Below are 15,863 nucleotides of genomic sequence, written 5' to 3'. Positions count from 1 at the left end.
CAGGGGTGAAGGAAGAGATAGTGACAGAAAGTATCTGGGTAATATGATATATGAAGGAAAGAATAGGGATCTCTTGATGAATGACTTCAATTTTTTCTGTGAAATATGAGACAAAGATGAGAGGGAAGGTGACAGGAGATTGGAGGAGAGATGAAAAAGTCTGGAAAAGCCACTGTGGAAAGTGGGCTAGTGAATCGATTAGGGAGGCAAAGACAGATTCACTTGCTACAGGGAAGTCCCAGTTAATATTATGTAACATATTGTGGTGGGTCCACTCAACATGGTTTCATGGTTCTCTCCAGCTTCATTCAGGTTTCCCTGAGTAGGAGCAGAGGCAGTGAGAATAAACAAGGGCTGAGGCTTGGAAGGACAACTTTGGAGATAGTATAAGGGGACAAGGGACTCAATAGAGGAGGATAGAAAGAGAGATGAAGCAGTTCACCAGGAATAGAGAAGGAGAGGTTAGCCAGTGCAGTAATCATGACCTGGGAAACAACTGAGGAGTGGTGAGGATGAAGAATAGAGGTAGGGAGTTGTAAGAGAGAGGGAAAGGGGTAATGACCCTCAATTAGGATCAGATAAAGGAATTTCAGAGTTCACAAACATAAAAGTGGAACACTTGTAGGTGACAGCAAGAACAAGAGGATGACCATCTTGTGTGCCTCTGAGTTGGATGGAGGGCTTTGAAATGAATAAGGTGAAGAACTGGGAATTTGGGTGTTTGAGGGAATATTTAATCTCCTGCTATGAGGACAGGAATTGTGGAGGAAAGAAAGACTGACTCACAACTTGTTCACATTAAGGTTTTAGTCAACTAAAATAAAAAAAACTAAGCTCTTCACCACATAACTCCTACTAACCTAGGTCCCTTCCACTCTTGACTTGGACAGATCAAAATGAATTTCGTCCAGATCTTGTCTATAAATTGAATCCACTTGGACTAAAAACAATCATCTGTTTTGAAAGGAGTCAAACGGAAGGAAAAGTTGTAGTTACCTTCACATGTGATAAAGGCTTCCTCTTCCTGCTGGCAAGAATTCTGGTCCCAAGATTGAGAAGGACAATGCCAGAGGGGCGATTCTTGACCTTGGCAGTTGATTCTGTCTATCCACCTGGCCCGCAAACCTTTTCAGGGGCTAGAAGTTAGTTCAATATGCCCCTTGGTACCACAATTCAGGTGTCTGCAAATCACTGATACAGTATTGTCATCCATGGAGTTGGAGCAAACACTACCCCATGTTCCATTGTAGAAAACCTCAAGCCAACCAGAGCATTTATGGTCCTCACTCACCAGCCTGAGATCCAGTGATTCTGTAAAAAGGTATCGCACACTCAGAGAAAGCATTTGTTCCCATAATCTCTGGGACTCTTCCCTCAAGAAATTGTATTAGGGTCTCTCGCTCTTCTGGGGAGTGTCCACTGGATAGACAGAGACTCCAGAACTTCATTGTCCAGAATTACTTCCTCTATATTTCTGAGTATTTCTCTCTGTCTTATCTCCCCCATTGATAAAGAGAGGAATATCTTTACTTTGATTTCACTAGTCATGTTCACAGTCTCAACCCACCTATACAATCATAGGATATGAATAAAAGCAGCCTTCAGATAGGAGGCCTTGCCCTGAAACTGAATTCTAGGGAGGACTCTGGTTGGACAAGGAAGTCATCCTACCTGTCCAAATCAGCTTCTTCTCCCTCAGGTCTCTAAGCCCCACCACATCAGTGCTCCCATAAGTCCCTCCCTGTTAGTGGAATGTGTGTGGCCCAGACCTGAGCAGAGGACTCCCACATCCTCTTTGTGTCTGCAGTCATGCTGACCCCAATGGAGGGAAGAGACTCTCCTAGGTGGGATTCATTGACAGAGCAATTAAGATCATCCAGACAGATGGGGACTGATCCTTGTCCAAAGTGAGCAGAGACCATGGCTTCGAGGGCCACTCCACAGCCCAGCTGCCTGCATACCACATGGGCATCACTCAGGCCCCAAGAATCATCACAGATGGTCCCCCAGGTACAACTCTTCCAGAGCAGGGACCTCTTCCATTCAACAGACGAAGTTGTCCATTTTCTACAGGGAGAAATTCAGATTAATTTCCCATTTTCCCAAGGAAAGAGAACAGTTTCCTCATATTGTCCAATTTTCTTTCTTATCTGAAAATAGGACAGGTGCCTTTTCCTGGTCAGAATTTGAATTATTGAACATGAGGGACTGAGTCTGGTTTTCTGCTTAAAACAAAGAGCTCAAATAAGGTAAGTATGTACCTTGAGGAAAGGCCCTGGATGACAGAAGGAATGGGTCAGCAAATGGGAGAGGAGACAGGTTGTCAGGGAGGCACAAAGGGATTTCCCAGTCTAAGAAGGCAGGTTTGGCTCTACCAAGTCAAACAGAATTCATTTCATTGACAGTTCTATTGTTCCACTGCCACATCTCCACCCTCCATACACAGAGTGTCCTAAAAAGGCTGTGACATCCTATGAGGAAGAGCTTCTGAGAGAAAGGTGGCAGCACTTGTAGCTTATCACCCTTCCTCAGGCTTTGCTCGCCCTCTGCTAGGTCTAGCACCTATGAACTATATAGGGCAGCTTCCCCCCTGCCATATTTCTGCCATCAGCCTATATCTAAACTCTAGAGCAGGAGGTTTTTACTTGGAGTACATGATTTTGTTTTAAATTACATTGATAAAAATTGCTTAGAGAGGGAGGAATTGAGGGAGGGAAAAAAATTTGGAATTAAGTTTCTTTTTAAATGAATGTTAAAAATTGTCTTTACATGTAATAAGGAAAAACACAATGTTGTTTTTAAAAAATAAATAAATAAAATGTAGTGATCACTAAATTTCAATACAATTGGTCTCTTATTTATGTAAGGAGAGCCCCACCAGTAGCAAAGGTTTATGCGTAGAGAGGCCTGTGTGTGGTGAGGCCTCATGTGTACAAAGGGCTGTCCCTCTGAAATGTGGGATTGGGGTGTTAGTGTGTGGGTCCAATGAAGGAATAATAGACATCCCTAGCCCTCTTCTCCCTGTTCAGTCATTTCAGTTCTATCCAACTCTTCATGATCCCAATTGGATTTTTCTTGGCAAAAATACTGGAACGGTTTGACATTTCCTTCTCCAGCTCATTTTATAGGTGATGAAACTGAAGCAAACAGGGTTAAGTTACTTGAACAGGGACATGCCACTAAGAATTATATGAGGTCAAATTTGAACTCAGGTCTCCTTGACTCCTTCCCTTCACTTTCTCCACTATACCACCCAGATGTCTATCTACCTAGCTTTTCCACCTCCCCTTCTCCAAGGGAGATTTTTTTTAATTAATTTATTTATTTTTAGTTTACCACACATGGTTCTACATAGTTTTGAGTTCCAGATTTTCTCCCCTCCCTCCCCCCTCCCTCCCCAAGATGGCATGGAAGCTCATATAACTGTCCTGTATAACTTCGCATTGAATTAATTTATGCACTAGTCAAGTTGTGGAGAAGAATTCTGACCAATGGAATGAATCATGAGAAAGAAGAAACAGAACCAAAAAAAAAAACAAAAGCAAAAACAAAAACAAAAGAGAAGCAGAAAAGGCGAGCATGTAGTGCGCCTCGTTCTGTATTCAAACTTCACAGTTCTTTCTCTGGATGAAGATAGCATTCTCCATCGTGAGTCCCCTGGAGTTGTCCTTGCCCCTTAGGTTGCTGAGAAGAGCGCAGTATGTCAGGGTTGGTCCTCATGGAATCCATATATCTGTGGCTGTGCACAACGTTCTCCTGGCTCTGCTCCGCTCACTCAGCATTATGTCGTGTAGGTTTTTCCAGGTTGTTACGAAGTCTGCATCATCCCCATTTCTTATGGCACAGTAGTATTCCATCACCTTCATATACCACAGCTTGTTCAGCCATTCCCCAATTGATGGGCATCCCTTTGATTTCCAATTCTTGGCTACCACAAAAAGAGCCGCTATAAATAGCCTTGTACATATGGGTCCTTTTCCCGCTTGTGTGATTTCTTTGGGATACAACCCTAGAAGTGGTATTGCTGGGTCAAAGGGTATGAACATTTCTATAGTCCTTTGGGCATAGTTCCAAACTGCTCTCCAAAATGGCTGGATCAGCTCACAACTCCACCAGCAATGCAACAATGTTCCAATTTCCCCACATCCTTTCCAGCATTTATCATTTTTCTGTTTTGTTATTTTAGCCAATCTGACAGGAGAGATGTGGTATCAAAATGAGGCCTTTATCAGAGATACTAGTTGCAAAGATTTTCTCCCAATTTTCTGCTTCCCTCCTAGTTCTTGTTGCATTGGCTTTTTTGTACAAAAACATTTCAATTTGACGTAATCAAAATTATCCATTTTGCATTTTGTAATGCTCTCTATCTCTTGTTGGCTCATGAATTCTTTACTTTTCCATAAATCTGATAAGTAAACTATTCCTTGCTTTCCCAAATTACTTAGAGTATTAGCTTTTACTCCTAAATCATGAACCCATTTTGACTTTATTTTGGTATATGGTGTAAGATATTGGTCTATGCCCAGTTTTTGCCCTACCATTTTCCAATTTTCCCAACAGTTTTTGTGAAATAGTGAATTATTACCCCAGAAGCTGGCCTCTTTGGGTTTATCAAAGAGTAGATTGCTAAACTTGTTGACTTCTCCTACTTGTGTACCTATCCTATTCCACTGATCCACACCCCTGTTTCTTAACCAGTACCAGGCAGTTTTGATGACTGCTGCTCTGTAGTACAGTTTAATATCTGGTGTGGCTAAGCCACCTTCTCTAGCATGTCTTTTCATTAATACCCTAGATACTCTAGACCTCTTGTTTTTACAAATGAATTTTGTTATTATTTTGTCCAGCTCAGTAAAATAATTTTTGGTAGTTCGATTGGTATGGCACTGAATAGATAGATTAATTTAGGTAAAATTGTCATTTTTATTATATTAGCTCAGCCTAACCATGAGCAACTGATATTTTTCCATTTATTTAGATCTGATTTTGTTCGCGTGAAAAGTGTTTCATAGTTATGTTCATATAGGCCCTGGGTTTGTCTTGGCAAATAGACTCCCAAATATTTTATAGTGGTTTGGGTATTAGTACCATATTTGTGTCATAAAAAGAATTTGGTAGGACTCCTTCTTCACCTATTTTCCCAAATAGTCTACAAAGTATTGGAATTAGTTGTTCTTTAAATGTTTGATAGAATTCACATGTAAAACCATCTGGCCCTGGAGATTTTTTCCTAGGGAGTTCATTGATGGCATGCTCAATTTCTTTTTCTGATATGGAGTCATTAAGAAATTTCACTTCCTTCTCTGTTAGCCTGGGCAGTTTATGTTTTTGTAGATATTCATCCATATCTCTAAGGTTGTCAAATTTATGGGCATACAGTTGGGCAAAATAATCCCTAATTATTGTTTTGATTTCCTCTTCATTAGAGGTGACCTCACCCTTTTCATTTTTGATACTGGTAATTTGATTTTCTTCTTTCTTTTTTTAATCAAATTGGCCAAAGATTTATCAATTTTATTGGTTTTTTCATAAAACCAGCTCTTTGTTTTATTTATTAATTCAATAGTTTTCTTGGTTTCAATTTTATTCATCTCTCCTTTGATTTTCATTTTTTCTAATTTGGTATTTAATTGGGGGTTTTCAATTTGCTCTTTTTCTAGCTTTTTCAGCTGTATGCCCAGATCATTGACATGCAACTAATAATTATATGAGGTCATAATTGAACTGGGGTCTCCTCGACTCCTTCCCCTCACTTTTTCCACTGCACCACCTTGTTGCCTCTCTTCCTATTTCTCCCCCTACCCTTCTCCAAGGGAGACTTTAATTCCCATCAAGAGGGAAAGCAGAAGGTTGGAGCCTGAGACCACTCTGCTCTCCTCAGAAAGAAGGGGTACAAGTCGGAATAATTTTTATCTGCTCCCTTAAATATTGTTAGTCTAGAGGAGGTATGATAAGCTTCAGTCTAACTTCGGGTTATTCTGACATTAAATGGAGGGGAAGATCAGTTAAAAACGTTATTCTCAGAAGTTGTCCTAAAGCTACACCAAAGGAGGCCATGGCCCAAAGAAAATCAGGAATCCCTCCTCCAGAGGAACAGGTATCTCTCTTGGACAAGCTAGGCAGGAATTCCTTCTTCTCCTAGCTCAACAGAGAAAAGGTTGAGATTTTCAAATGGTGGACACCTAGTAAATGGTAGTAGATTGATTTTCCTAAGGAACTGAGGAAAAAAGAAAACATAAAAGCAGAAACTCTGCACTTTTGCACATCACTGGAAATGATATTTGAATATGATGCTAGTGTATCACAACTGAAAGGAGCATCCTCTCACTCTAACCTGTTTCTAAATTTCCCACCTGCTCTCTGGGACTCTCCTACTGAAGGGATTAGAATAGCAAGTGGTAGCGGAATGGAAGGAATCACACTCATTCCATCTTGTGATTCAGTTTTGGGGATAGCTCAGTTCTCTTTCTATTCACTTATGCATCTAGTCCACTTTCTATCTTGTGAGAAAACTTTATGCAATGGTGGAAATTCAGAGAAAACATCCCATCTTTTGAACCTAATCCTGCATGTCTGGGAACTGGACTACCTCTACCTGATGCTTAACTAACAAACTAGGTTAGGCTGACTAGAAACAAAGAGTTAGATCCAAAGACAGAAGCAAGGAATTTTCTCAAAAGCCACCCATATGTTTTATCTGAAAACAGACCCAGTAGTACTCAATCAGGTATTGTTTGGATATTCTTTTGATTTAATACAGGCATAGGCAGAGCGGGAAAAGGAGCAATGGGGAGGTGGTAAGTGGGACCCCTATTTTTCTGATTTCAGGTAACTGTACCTATTTTTTCTCCACTTCCCAACCTGGAAAGACTCTAATCTTTCTTACAATTAGAAATCAGATGACTTAATTTTGGATCCTTGTTAATTGTTTTCTTTTAATTAATTGGTCATATTTGGTTAATTGCCTTTAAGGCATAAAAACCTGTCTCCACTGCATTCTTAGTGCCAAAGTTGAGAAAGTCCAGTAGTCCTGATTTATTAAGCAATTGGCAAGTATTCTGTGAGAAATTAATAAGCTTGGGAGCTCAAACCTTTGTTTCTTCAGTCATTTCATCATTCATACACCTCACTATCTCTTCCCTCAAGTTTTCTCCCCATTCAAAGGCATCCAACAGATACCCTCTTTTCCTTTGCAGAATCCTGCTCTGGAACCTGACCTATTTGTATGATGAGAAGGTTTTACCTAATTCAATTCCTACTAACTTTAAAAAATACACAGAGAAGACAAAATTGCTTTCGCTCAAGGATCTATTTGCATAAGAATCTCTTCATTGGTGAAAATTGATTTCATGAAATGAAGGTAGTGAGAGCTGGAGAGAAGAGAGATCCTGATCTTCTGGCTCAGGGTCTCTCTTGCTTTCTGACCAGGATCTCTCTTTTTTCCAGCTTTCAACAACTCTGACCCTCACGAAATCAATTTCCACCAATGAGGAGATCTTTTGCAAATGACCCTTTGAGACAAGTGTTGCAATTTTCAAGTAACAAAGTCCTGGAATTGTATTCTAAGATGGCTGTAATGTGGTCCAGCCAATATTGAATAGTATCCCAGTGTCAATGATCTTCTCTAATCTATTCTATCCTTGCAGAATCCCACTCTGAAGAAACATTGTTCATGTGAATTTAGACGTTTTTTACTCCTTCCTGTAAAAATTTGTTCATTCTTGGTCCTTCCTATCAATGTCTAGAGCCAATATATCTCAGTTCATTATTTGAACTGCGCAATATACATTTTCCCCCAAAGTAGTTGACATATCAAATTCCCAAAGAAAAATCATGAATGAAATATGGCACGTATAAAATAAATATGTGCAAATGCCACACATGTTTCCCAACAACATGGTTAGGACTCTTCATATTTGCCATCAGAAAAAAAGATGCCATGGCTCTCCTCTGGACAATGAAATGGGCTACCTCACTGTTGATGGGTATAGACACTCCTATCCTTTTCCTTCCTGTACTTATCAGCGCTTTCACTGGCCCAACACCTACAGATATACTTTGAGTCCAACTTAGGGATTTCCCTTAACTATCCTGAGCAGACCACAGAGGCAACTTTTCCTTTGGAACATGGAGAAGTCCCCAGAATAGTCACAGAACAATTCCACAAATGAGACTCACTCCCTGAGCAATAAAATGTATCCTCTATTAACTGGACACTTCTTTTGCCAAAATGTACATCTTCTGGAGGCTTCATGGCAACACCACAATTGAGCTGATGGCAGAGAACACTGGCATCTGCCAGATCCCAGTGGGAGTCACAGAGAGTTCTCCAGGTCCCCAAAACTTGGATCTCCACTCTTCCTTCACATTGGGATCTTCCGTTCATCAGACGAAAGTCTGTATACCCTGGGGGAGTGAGGACATGGGAAAAGAGGGATAAAAGAGGGAAATTTCAGAATTAAAGGTCTGGAAAGAGAAGCTCTTTTGAAAGAGGCAAAAATCTCACCCGGGTGGGTGAGTTCAGGGTAGTGGAGAGATGTTCACCACATGTGAAGAGGAAACCCTCAACCCTGCCCTCTCAGGATACAGTGTTTGAGGGCAGGGGAATAGTAAAATTATTTTAAGTGTCACAGGAAACTGGTTCTACTCCAATTCAATTCAATGAACATTTATTAAGAGACTGCTTGTAGGTGATGGTATTAAACTGACATCTGAGGGACACCAATCTCAGCTTCATCATACCCCAGGGCCTCAGAGGACATGGGCGGGTCATCCTCTCCCATCCTGGAGTCAGGGGATCTCCCAAAGAACTGACCTAGAACCAAGAAAGTGGAGCTGAATTTGGAGCTGTGTCTAAAGAAGAGCAAGGAGCCTTTGGTGGTGGTACATGTTGGTGAATGTCTGCCACCTTCAAGCCTGGGTAAAGAGTCTTTTCTAGTCCTGATGCACCATTGACAGGAAAGGGAACAGAAATGGCCAGGACTGAGAGAGGGCTATGGAAAGGCTTCTCTTTACATTAGGGTGGGTTGGGGTCACAGGGAAGGGCAGCCTGGAGGAGGCAGCTTCAGATCCCCAGGGCCTGCTCATTTATTTGCTTAGTTACATCATTGTGGGAACAATTGTCCCAGGTATATTTCTGAAAAATGTCAATGCAGAGAATTCTTGATGTACTGACAAAATTTTTCACCATATAGAGAAACATATATGTATGCATTGAATGTGTGTAAGCACATATGCATATGTGCACATTCTTGCATGCATACATGTTAATAGACAGGCATATCTGTATAAAGACGTGTGTGTATTTACACAACCACCTCTTCATCTTCCAAAATAGCTGGAAATCTCACTTATCATGTCAATGAGTCTGTTGACAACCACTCACCTGTGTGTGATTCCCTGTACTCATCCCATGCATCAGTAGCAACCAGAGTACCTTCCCCATTTATCGAGGTAACAGGGGGAATTTCAATCCTAGATAATTCTTCAGCATCATCATACCCATCACCTGGGGGATCATCAGGCTGACTGGAGTTATCTGAGGGAGAGATCATTGTTTTGTTTTCAACACAATTTTTCTATAAGTGAGGGGATGTGTCTGTGCATGTAAAATTTTATTTTTTTTTAAGATACAAGGGAGTATCAAGAGGTGTTCAAGGCTGAATGCAGCTGAAGAAGAAGACTACTTGGGTTAGAGTTAGGGACCTGACCTCGCACTAAGAATCAACAAGGTGGGAAAGAGGAGAAATGCTCCCTCATACAGGACAATGATTTCAGTCCTCCTTAGTGTAAATTTTCTCTTCGTATCTTTTAGCTTCAAAATTCTCCTCTCTTTATTTCTATCACCTCAATGTTTATCACTGGCCCCATCTTCAAGGATGAAATCACTTGGCCCAGAACTTTCCACCCTGTCATGATTCAATTCATGTTGCTCTGGTGATAGTGACCCTGAGACCCAATACGTCAGTGAGAATAAGCTGATTCCCTGGATTATCCTCCAGATTCTGATGCCTCTTTGGTCATTATTCTGACCATGAGGTCAAGGCCTCCCCTCCTATCAGGGGCCTGGCCACCTACCAAAACACACCTGGTTCCCTTCCTCCCTTTACTTGCATCATTTCCCTTGTCTTCTTCCAAACTTCTATCTACCTAGCACATGTTTGGAGTCAAACAGAGTATCTAGCTGCCATTGAGGGTATTCTTAAAAGCTTCCATTAGAGAGGTGAGGGATGTCTGGGATGAGGAGAAACTGAAGACAGCAGGGTAGTATTTTAGCTGATGCCTTCCAGAGCAGAAAACACCTTGGGAAATATCAGTCCTTGCCTCTGAGGCCTGCCCTTTCCTGTTACTTGGGGAAAGTACAGCTTGGTTTTTCCCTTCATTTTCCCCTTGTGCAAGCTTATCTCTCACATAGCCCAGAAAAGACCCTGAGGAGAAGAACATGACAGAATCAAATAGGAAATAGAAACTTATCCCCCCACCATATGCCGGGTTGGGTCCATCCACAGAATTCAGAACAATGTGAAATTGTGTTCTGAAACCAGGGAGGCTGACCTTAAACGGGTGTCACTCTGAGTCTCTGGGGGAAAGGTTAAAAAAGTCACTCTTTGAGATGATTCATCAAAGTGTTCTACGTGAGACCAAGGGCCCTCCCAAATGTAACAGAAACTTTCATGCCATCTTCCTGGAAGTTTCTGTACTAGAATGGTGAAGAACATGATTGACAAGACATTAGTAACATAAAATAAGCTAGGTTCTAAAAATTGCAGCGGGTCATGGATGATATTGTCCTAACAGAAGTGTGTCATTCTTCATGCAGAGTAGGGGGGAAAGCTTGGAAAACTGAAAGTTCGTTAGTGAGTGAGGGTCTCAGGGCTGGCCAAGAGAGACGTGGCTCTGATGTGGATGGAAAGGTTCTAAGGGTATGGAAGGGGGTTTCATCCAGAGCTCCATGTTATTAATTTTAGGGACATTCAAGTCTTTTCCCTCCAATTCTGTTCTTACCAAGAAAGATCCAGATTCAGAGGGAATGGTATAATGGTGTTAATTAATTCTATTGAGTTGGCTATCCTCTTAGCGAAATGAAATCATAGCATCTTTGGACCTGAAATTATGAGGGCCCTGTCCTGAACTTGAAGACACTATAATCAGGGGGACCCAGGTTGACAAAATAACATCAGAACCAAAAGAACACAGAATTCTAGTCATGTTCCCTCTAGAGATGAAGCTCAGAGCCCAGAATTGGGGTGTTGGACCTGCCTGCCTGCCCATGTAGAGAATGGGAAATGGAAACTGAAATGTTATGAGGTGGGGGAAACCACAGCAGGCAGGTATAGGCAGAGATTTCAGAAGATGCGAAGGCCAAAGATTATGGTACTGACCAAAGCATATAGTTCCTGTCTAGAGTGTCCAAGGGAGGTGGATGGGGAGAAGATACACATACCTGGGCTCCTCAGAAGGTCTTCCTTGTCCTCTTTCAGATAGTAATCAATGTCTTGGTACACAGCTTCGTAAAGAGAATCCCTATATCTGGACAGAGCTGGGACAAATGGCCATGCATCAGAAACACTGGGCCTGAGACCATCACCTGACATATATTTGTCTTAGGGGCTCTCCTCAATCTACATTCTGTTCACACTCAGACCACTCCCTAGTTCTAACACGGATGCCTGTTCTGTCCAGTCCCTACAGTATGACCTTAATTGGAATCCCATATCTAACACAAGATCTGTGCTCACAGCTTAGACTCTCTTGGGCCACAGACAGTTGGAGCTATTTTGGGTTTGAAAACTAAAGCAAGACATGTGGATCATATCCAGTCCTGACATGCTTTCTTGGGCCTTGTTCAAAATCCCTATCCCTATCATTGCATCCCTTCATTCGCCCACACCCTTTCCCATATTACCCGGTGCCCCACAGTTTGCCCACCTTGTTGCTGGATTCTCCCTCTGTGAGTCTGAATGCCCAGGAGGATGAGGACCAGGAAGAGAAGGGCCCCTAAAATGAGGCAGAAGATCCCAAACAGAGAGTTCAAAGACGCAGAAACTCTCTTAGTGATTGTTCCTTTGGAGAAGAAGAATCATAAGGCTCTGTATTATGGAAGAAGTTGTCAAACTACCCAGGACAGCTCACCGAGGTTAGTATGGAGATAGGAGGGAAACCTGAGGTTCACCCTCAACCTGAAGGTCCTCCAGCTACAGAACACCCTCCCCCCCTCTCCCCCCACCAACTGCACTGTAGAGAGGACAGGAATAGGCCTGGATGCCCAAGAAAACAACAAAGGAACAATACTTCTTTACGGTGACTGAATTCCAGATCTTTAAACTTAAATTTGTGAGGAGGGGTGATATATTCCTGAAGAGCATTCTGCGGAAACCCCCTCCCCATTCCTGCAAAACCCCCTTCCCACTCCTGCAAAACCCCCTCCCCACTCCACCTAAATTCCCAACCCTCAAGTTTCTCTGCGGCTTCTCAGGATTCCGGTACAGTAGATCTCCGCAGAGATGAAAGAATCCCAAAAGGTCAGCCTTGGGCCTGGGCAGGTTTCTGCTCCCAAATGAACCCAGAGTTGGTAGGAAGGGAGGAAGGGAGTGGCACAGCAGTGTACCTTTTGTGGTAGATGGCAATGTTGTACTTTCAACTGGAAGAAAATAGGAGAAAAAACATATGAAGAATAGGTAGAGATCAGTTTGGACATGGCTTCTGGATCCTGCTCTAAACCCCCTATTATGTGAACATCCTCCCATAATGCTCCATCCAAACACCCTAGGAAGCTCCTAGATCTCCTAGATCTCCTTCATCCAGCTCAAGCTTAAGAAGAGACTGAGAGACCATGAGGATTGCAGTCAGAGGATCCGTGCTGAAGTCAAATCCCAAATCCAGAAGCCGCATATTCTCTAAGATCGTTCTGTAGATCCCCTCTACCCCCCCCACCCCAACCTCTAGCTCACAAGTTTCTCAGCAGATTCTCTGACCTAACAGAGATAATTCTCCAAGGTATGAAAGATTCCCATAGGGAGTGGATGTCTCATATACCCTTCCTCCTATCCCACAGACTCCTCACACTCAATGTGTCCAAAATAAGACTCATTATCTCCTGTTATTTCTCCTCCTCACACACCTTACCCCCCTTCCAAACTTCCCTATTACTACTGAAGACACTACCCCCATCCCAGTCCCTCAGACACAGTATCTTGGTGCTCTCCTTAAACCCTCCCTCTCACTCTCCCCACACATCTAATTATTTGGAAAATCTTGTCATTTCCATCTCCACAGGTTCTTTCTCTCCACTAATACAGCCACCACTCTAGTTCAGGTCCCCACCATCACCAGACTATTACAAAGCCTTCTGATCATTTCTCCCCCAACGATCTATCCTTTAATCAGCTGCCAAAGTCATCATTCTAGAGCAGTGGCAGAGAACCTGCAGCCTCGAGGCTACTCATGGCCCTCTAGTTCCTCAACTGTGTCCATTTGATGAATCCAAGCTTCACAGAACAAATTCCCTTAATAAAATGATTTACTCTGTAAAACTCGGACTCAATCATAAGACCCTATTCAATGACCCAGAAGATCACATGTAGCGCCAAAGCTGGGGGTTCCTCACCCCTATTGCAGAGGGTACATTTGGCCACGTTATTTTTGTTAATGTTAAATCATTTTTCAGTCATGCCTGACTCTCTGTGACCCCATTTGGGGTTTTCTTAGCAGAGATGCTGGAGTGGTTTGCCATTTCCTTCTCCGGCTCATTGTACAGTTGAAGAACTCAGGCAAACAGAATTAAGTGACTTGCCCAGGGTCACACAGCTAGGAAGTGTCTGAGGCCAGATAGCAACTTCAGGGAGATGTATCATCCTGACTTAAGGCTTCCACCACCTAGCTGCCCATATCATGGCTATGTTTAATAAAATCCTGTAGTTCCCTGTTACCTCGAGGAACCAAAAGAACTCCTCTGTTCATCACAGTTTCTCACAGCTTGGTCTCATTGTACCTTTCCACATCGCTTATACACTCCTCCTCTCCACAAACTCTTCTACTCAGATATACAGGCCCTTTCACTGTCCCTCACACATGATACTCCTCTCTGCACCTGAATATTGGCTTTCTGGCACTCCTTCTATGAAAGGCTCACCCTTCCTTCCTTCACTTGTTCATACGCTGAGCTTCCTTCAAGACTCAACTCAAACACTTCCGTCTAAAGGAGCCTTCTTGAGACACGCCAGGCCCTTAAGCTTCCCTTTCTAGGCTACCTTCGTTGTACTCTGCGTGTATCTTCTATGTATCCAGTTATTTATATGTTGTTTCCCAATCTATTATGAAGCTTCTTGAAAGCAAGGAATGTGTTCGCCCTTCTTTCTACTGCCAGGGATTAGTACGTTAACACATAGTAAGGCCTAATTAGTAAATCCATGTGGATTGATTGGTGTTGAGCCACTCTGATATGGGCTAGAGCAGAGGGGGAGGGGGCTGAACATAGTAACTTTTTTGATAGCAAAGAGGCACTAAGTGGTGCCATGAATAGAGAACTGGGCCTAGAAGATAAGGAAAATCTGAGTTCCAAACAAGCCCAGATACTAGCTGTGTGACCCTGGGCAAGTCATTTAACCCTTATTTGCTTCAGTTCCTTATTTGTAAAATGACAACACACTGGAAAAGGAAATGTCAAAGTACTCCAGTATCTTTCCAAAGAAATCTCTATGGACATAGTTCATCAAGATACAACGTGTTTGACATGACTACATGACCTAATAAGAACACTACCCTACTCTTTTCACTGGAAGAAAAGAAACAATAATTGGAGGTATGAGTAGAGACCAAGCTGGGTGTACTGGCTCTGAATTCTGCCTGACTCCTGACTCCTCTGTCAGTTAAATATCTGCCCAAGATATGCTATTCAAACACCTCAGGATGATTTGCAAATTTCTACATACCTTCTCCCCAGCACCAACTGGGGGAGAGGGCTAGAGGACATAAGAGGGATTGCAAGTTTGGGAGTCACAGGACTTAAGTCCAAAAAGTAACCAAAAGTTACACTAGCTAGTCTGTGTGACCTTATGACAGTCACATAATCCCACTGGACTTCTATTTCCTCATCGGGAAAGCAAAGAAATTAGAACAATGATGATTAATTTTTCTTTCAGTTCTAAATTCCGTGACCCCAGGATCAAATTACAACCTCCCCTGGTGCCAGAGGACAGACCTGTAGAAGATGCATTTAGATGCACATTCTAGCCCCATGTCCTCCAGCTCAATGTCTGTTCTGAGAGCTCCCAGCCCCTTTTTATGTCCTTCACACTCACCTGAGCACATGACACCAGCATCCTGCTCATGCTTACAGTCATTCTGCCCCCAGGGCCTTGCAGGACAATCCCACAGAGAGGACTCCCTCCCTCTGCACTGCACATCATCCAACCAGATGGTCCCATTTCCTGGGCCAAATGCAGACCATTCTGGGGCAGCCAGAGCAGAGCCACAGCCCAGCTGCTGACAAACTACATGAGCATCTGCTAGGTCCCAGTAGTCATTGCATACTGTGCCCCAGGAGCCATTGTGCCAGATCTCCACTCGTCCAGAGCATTGGCTCTCTCCTCCCCTAAGCCGCAGTTTGTCTTTGTCTGGAAAGGAAGCAGAATCCCCTGTCACACTCCCAGCTTGGAGAGGAGCAACCTCTGAGATCCGCAGGTACAGAGAGATATGAACTGAGATACCTGTGCAGTGACCAGGGGTTGGGCAGTCAAGGACCTTCTTTTCTGCAGAGAGAAGACGTTGGGAGAGGACTGAATTAATGATAACCCTAAAATACCATTTGAGTACTAGGTTTTCTTGTTTCAGGGCAGGATTCCCAAAGATCCCTTAATTTACTC

General features: G+C 42.8%; 2 protein-coding genes across 2 annotated transcripts in view; both read right to left on the bottom strand.

The window, feature by feature from the left end:
• Nucleotides 1-8,254, bottom strand: part of LOC118857997 (antigen WC1.1-like) — a 75,575-nt gene extending 67,321 nt beyond the window's left edge. Inside the window, 5 exon segments of the mRNA XM_036768439.1 lie at nt 997-1,311; nt 1,770-1,841; nt 1,844-2,014; nt 2,017-2,067; nt 8,179-8,254. Of these exon segments, the coding sequence (XP_036624334.1) occupies nt 997-1,311; nt 1,770-1,841; nt 1,844-2,014; nt 2,017-2,067; nt 8,179-8,254 (685 nt within the window).
• Nucleotides 8,255-8,363: 109 nt separating this feature from the next.
• The window catches only part of LOC118857996 (antigen WC1.1-like), a 66,074-nt gene continuing 58,574 nt past the window's right edge, over nt 8,364-15,863 (bottom strand). Inside the window, exons 17-22 of the mRNA XM_036768437.1 lie at nt 15,300-15,749; nt 12,598-12,640; nt 11,929-12,047; nt 11,444-11,539; nt 8,710-8,815; nt 8,364-8,406 (exon numbers count right to left, since the gene is read on the bottom strand). Of these exons, the coding sequence (XP_036624332.1) occupies nt 8,364-8,406; nt 8,710-8,815; nt 11,444-11,539; nt 11,929-12,047; nt 12,598-12,640; nt 15,300-15,749 (857 nt within the window). The remainder of the gene's footprint in view (nt 8,407-8,709; nt 8,816-11,443; nt 11,540-11,928; nt 12,048-12,597; nt 12,641-15,299; nt 15,750-15,863) is intronic.

This window comes from Trichosurus vulpecula, chromosome 7 (genome assembly GCF_011100635.1).
Source record: "Trichosurus vulpecula isolate mTriVul1 chromosome 7, mTriVul1.pri, whole genome shotgun sequence".
NCBI classification, from domain to species: domain Eukaryota; kingdom Metazoa; phylum Chordata; class Mammalia; order Diprotodontia; family Phalangeridae; genus Trichosurus; species Trichosurus vulpecula.
This window is presented reverse-complemented; position numbering and strand designations above follow the sequence as displayed.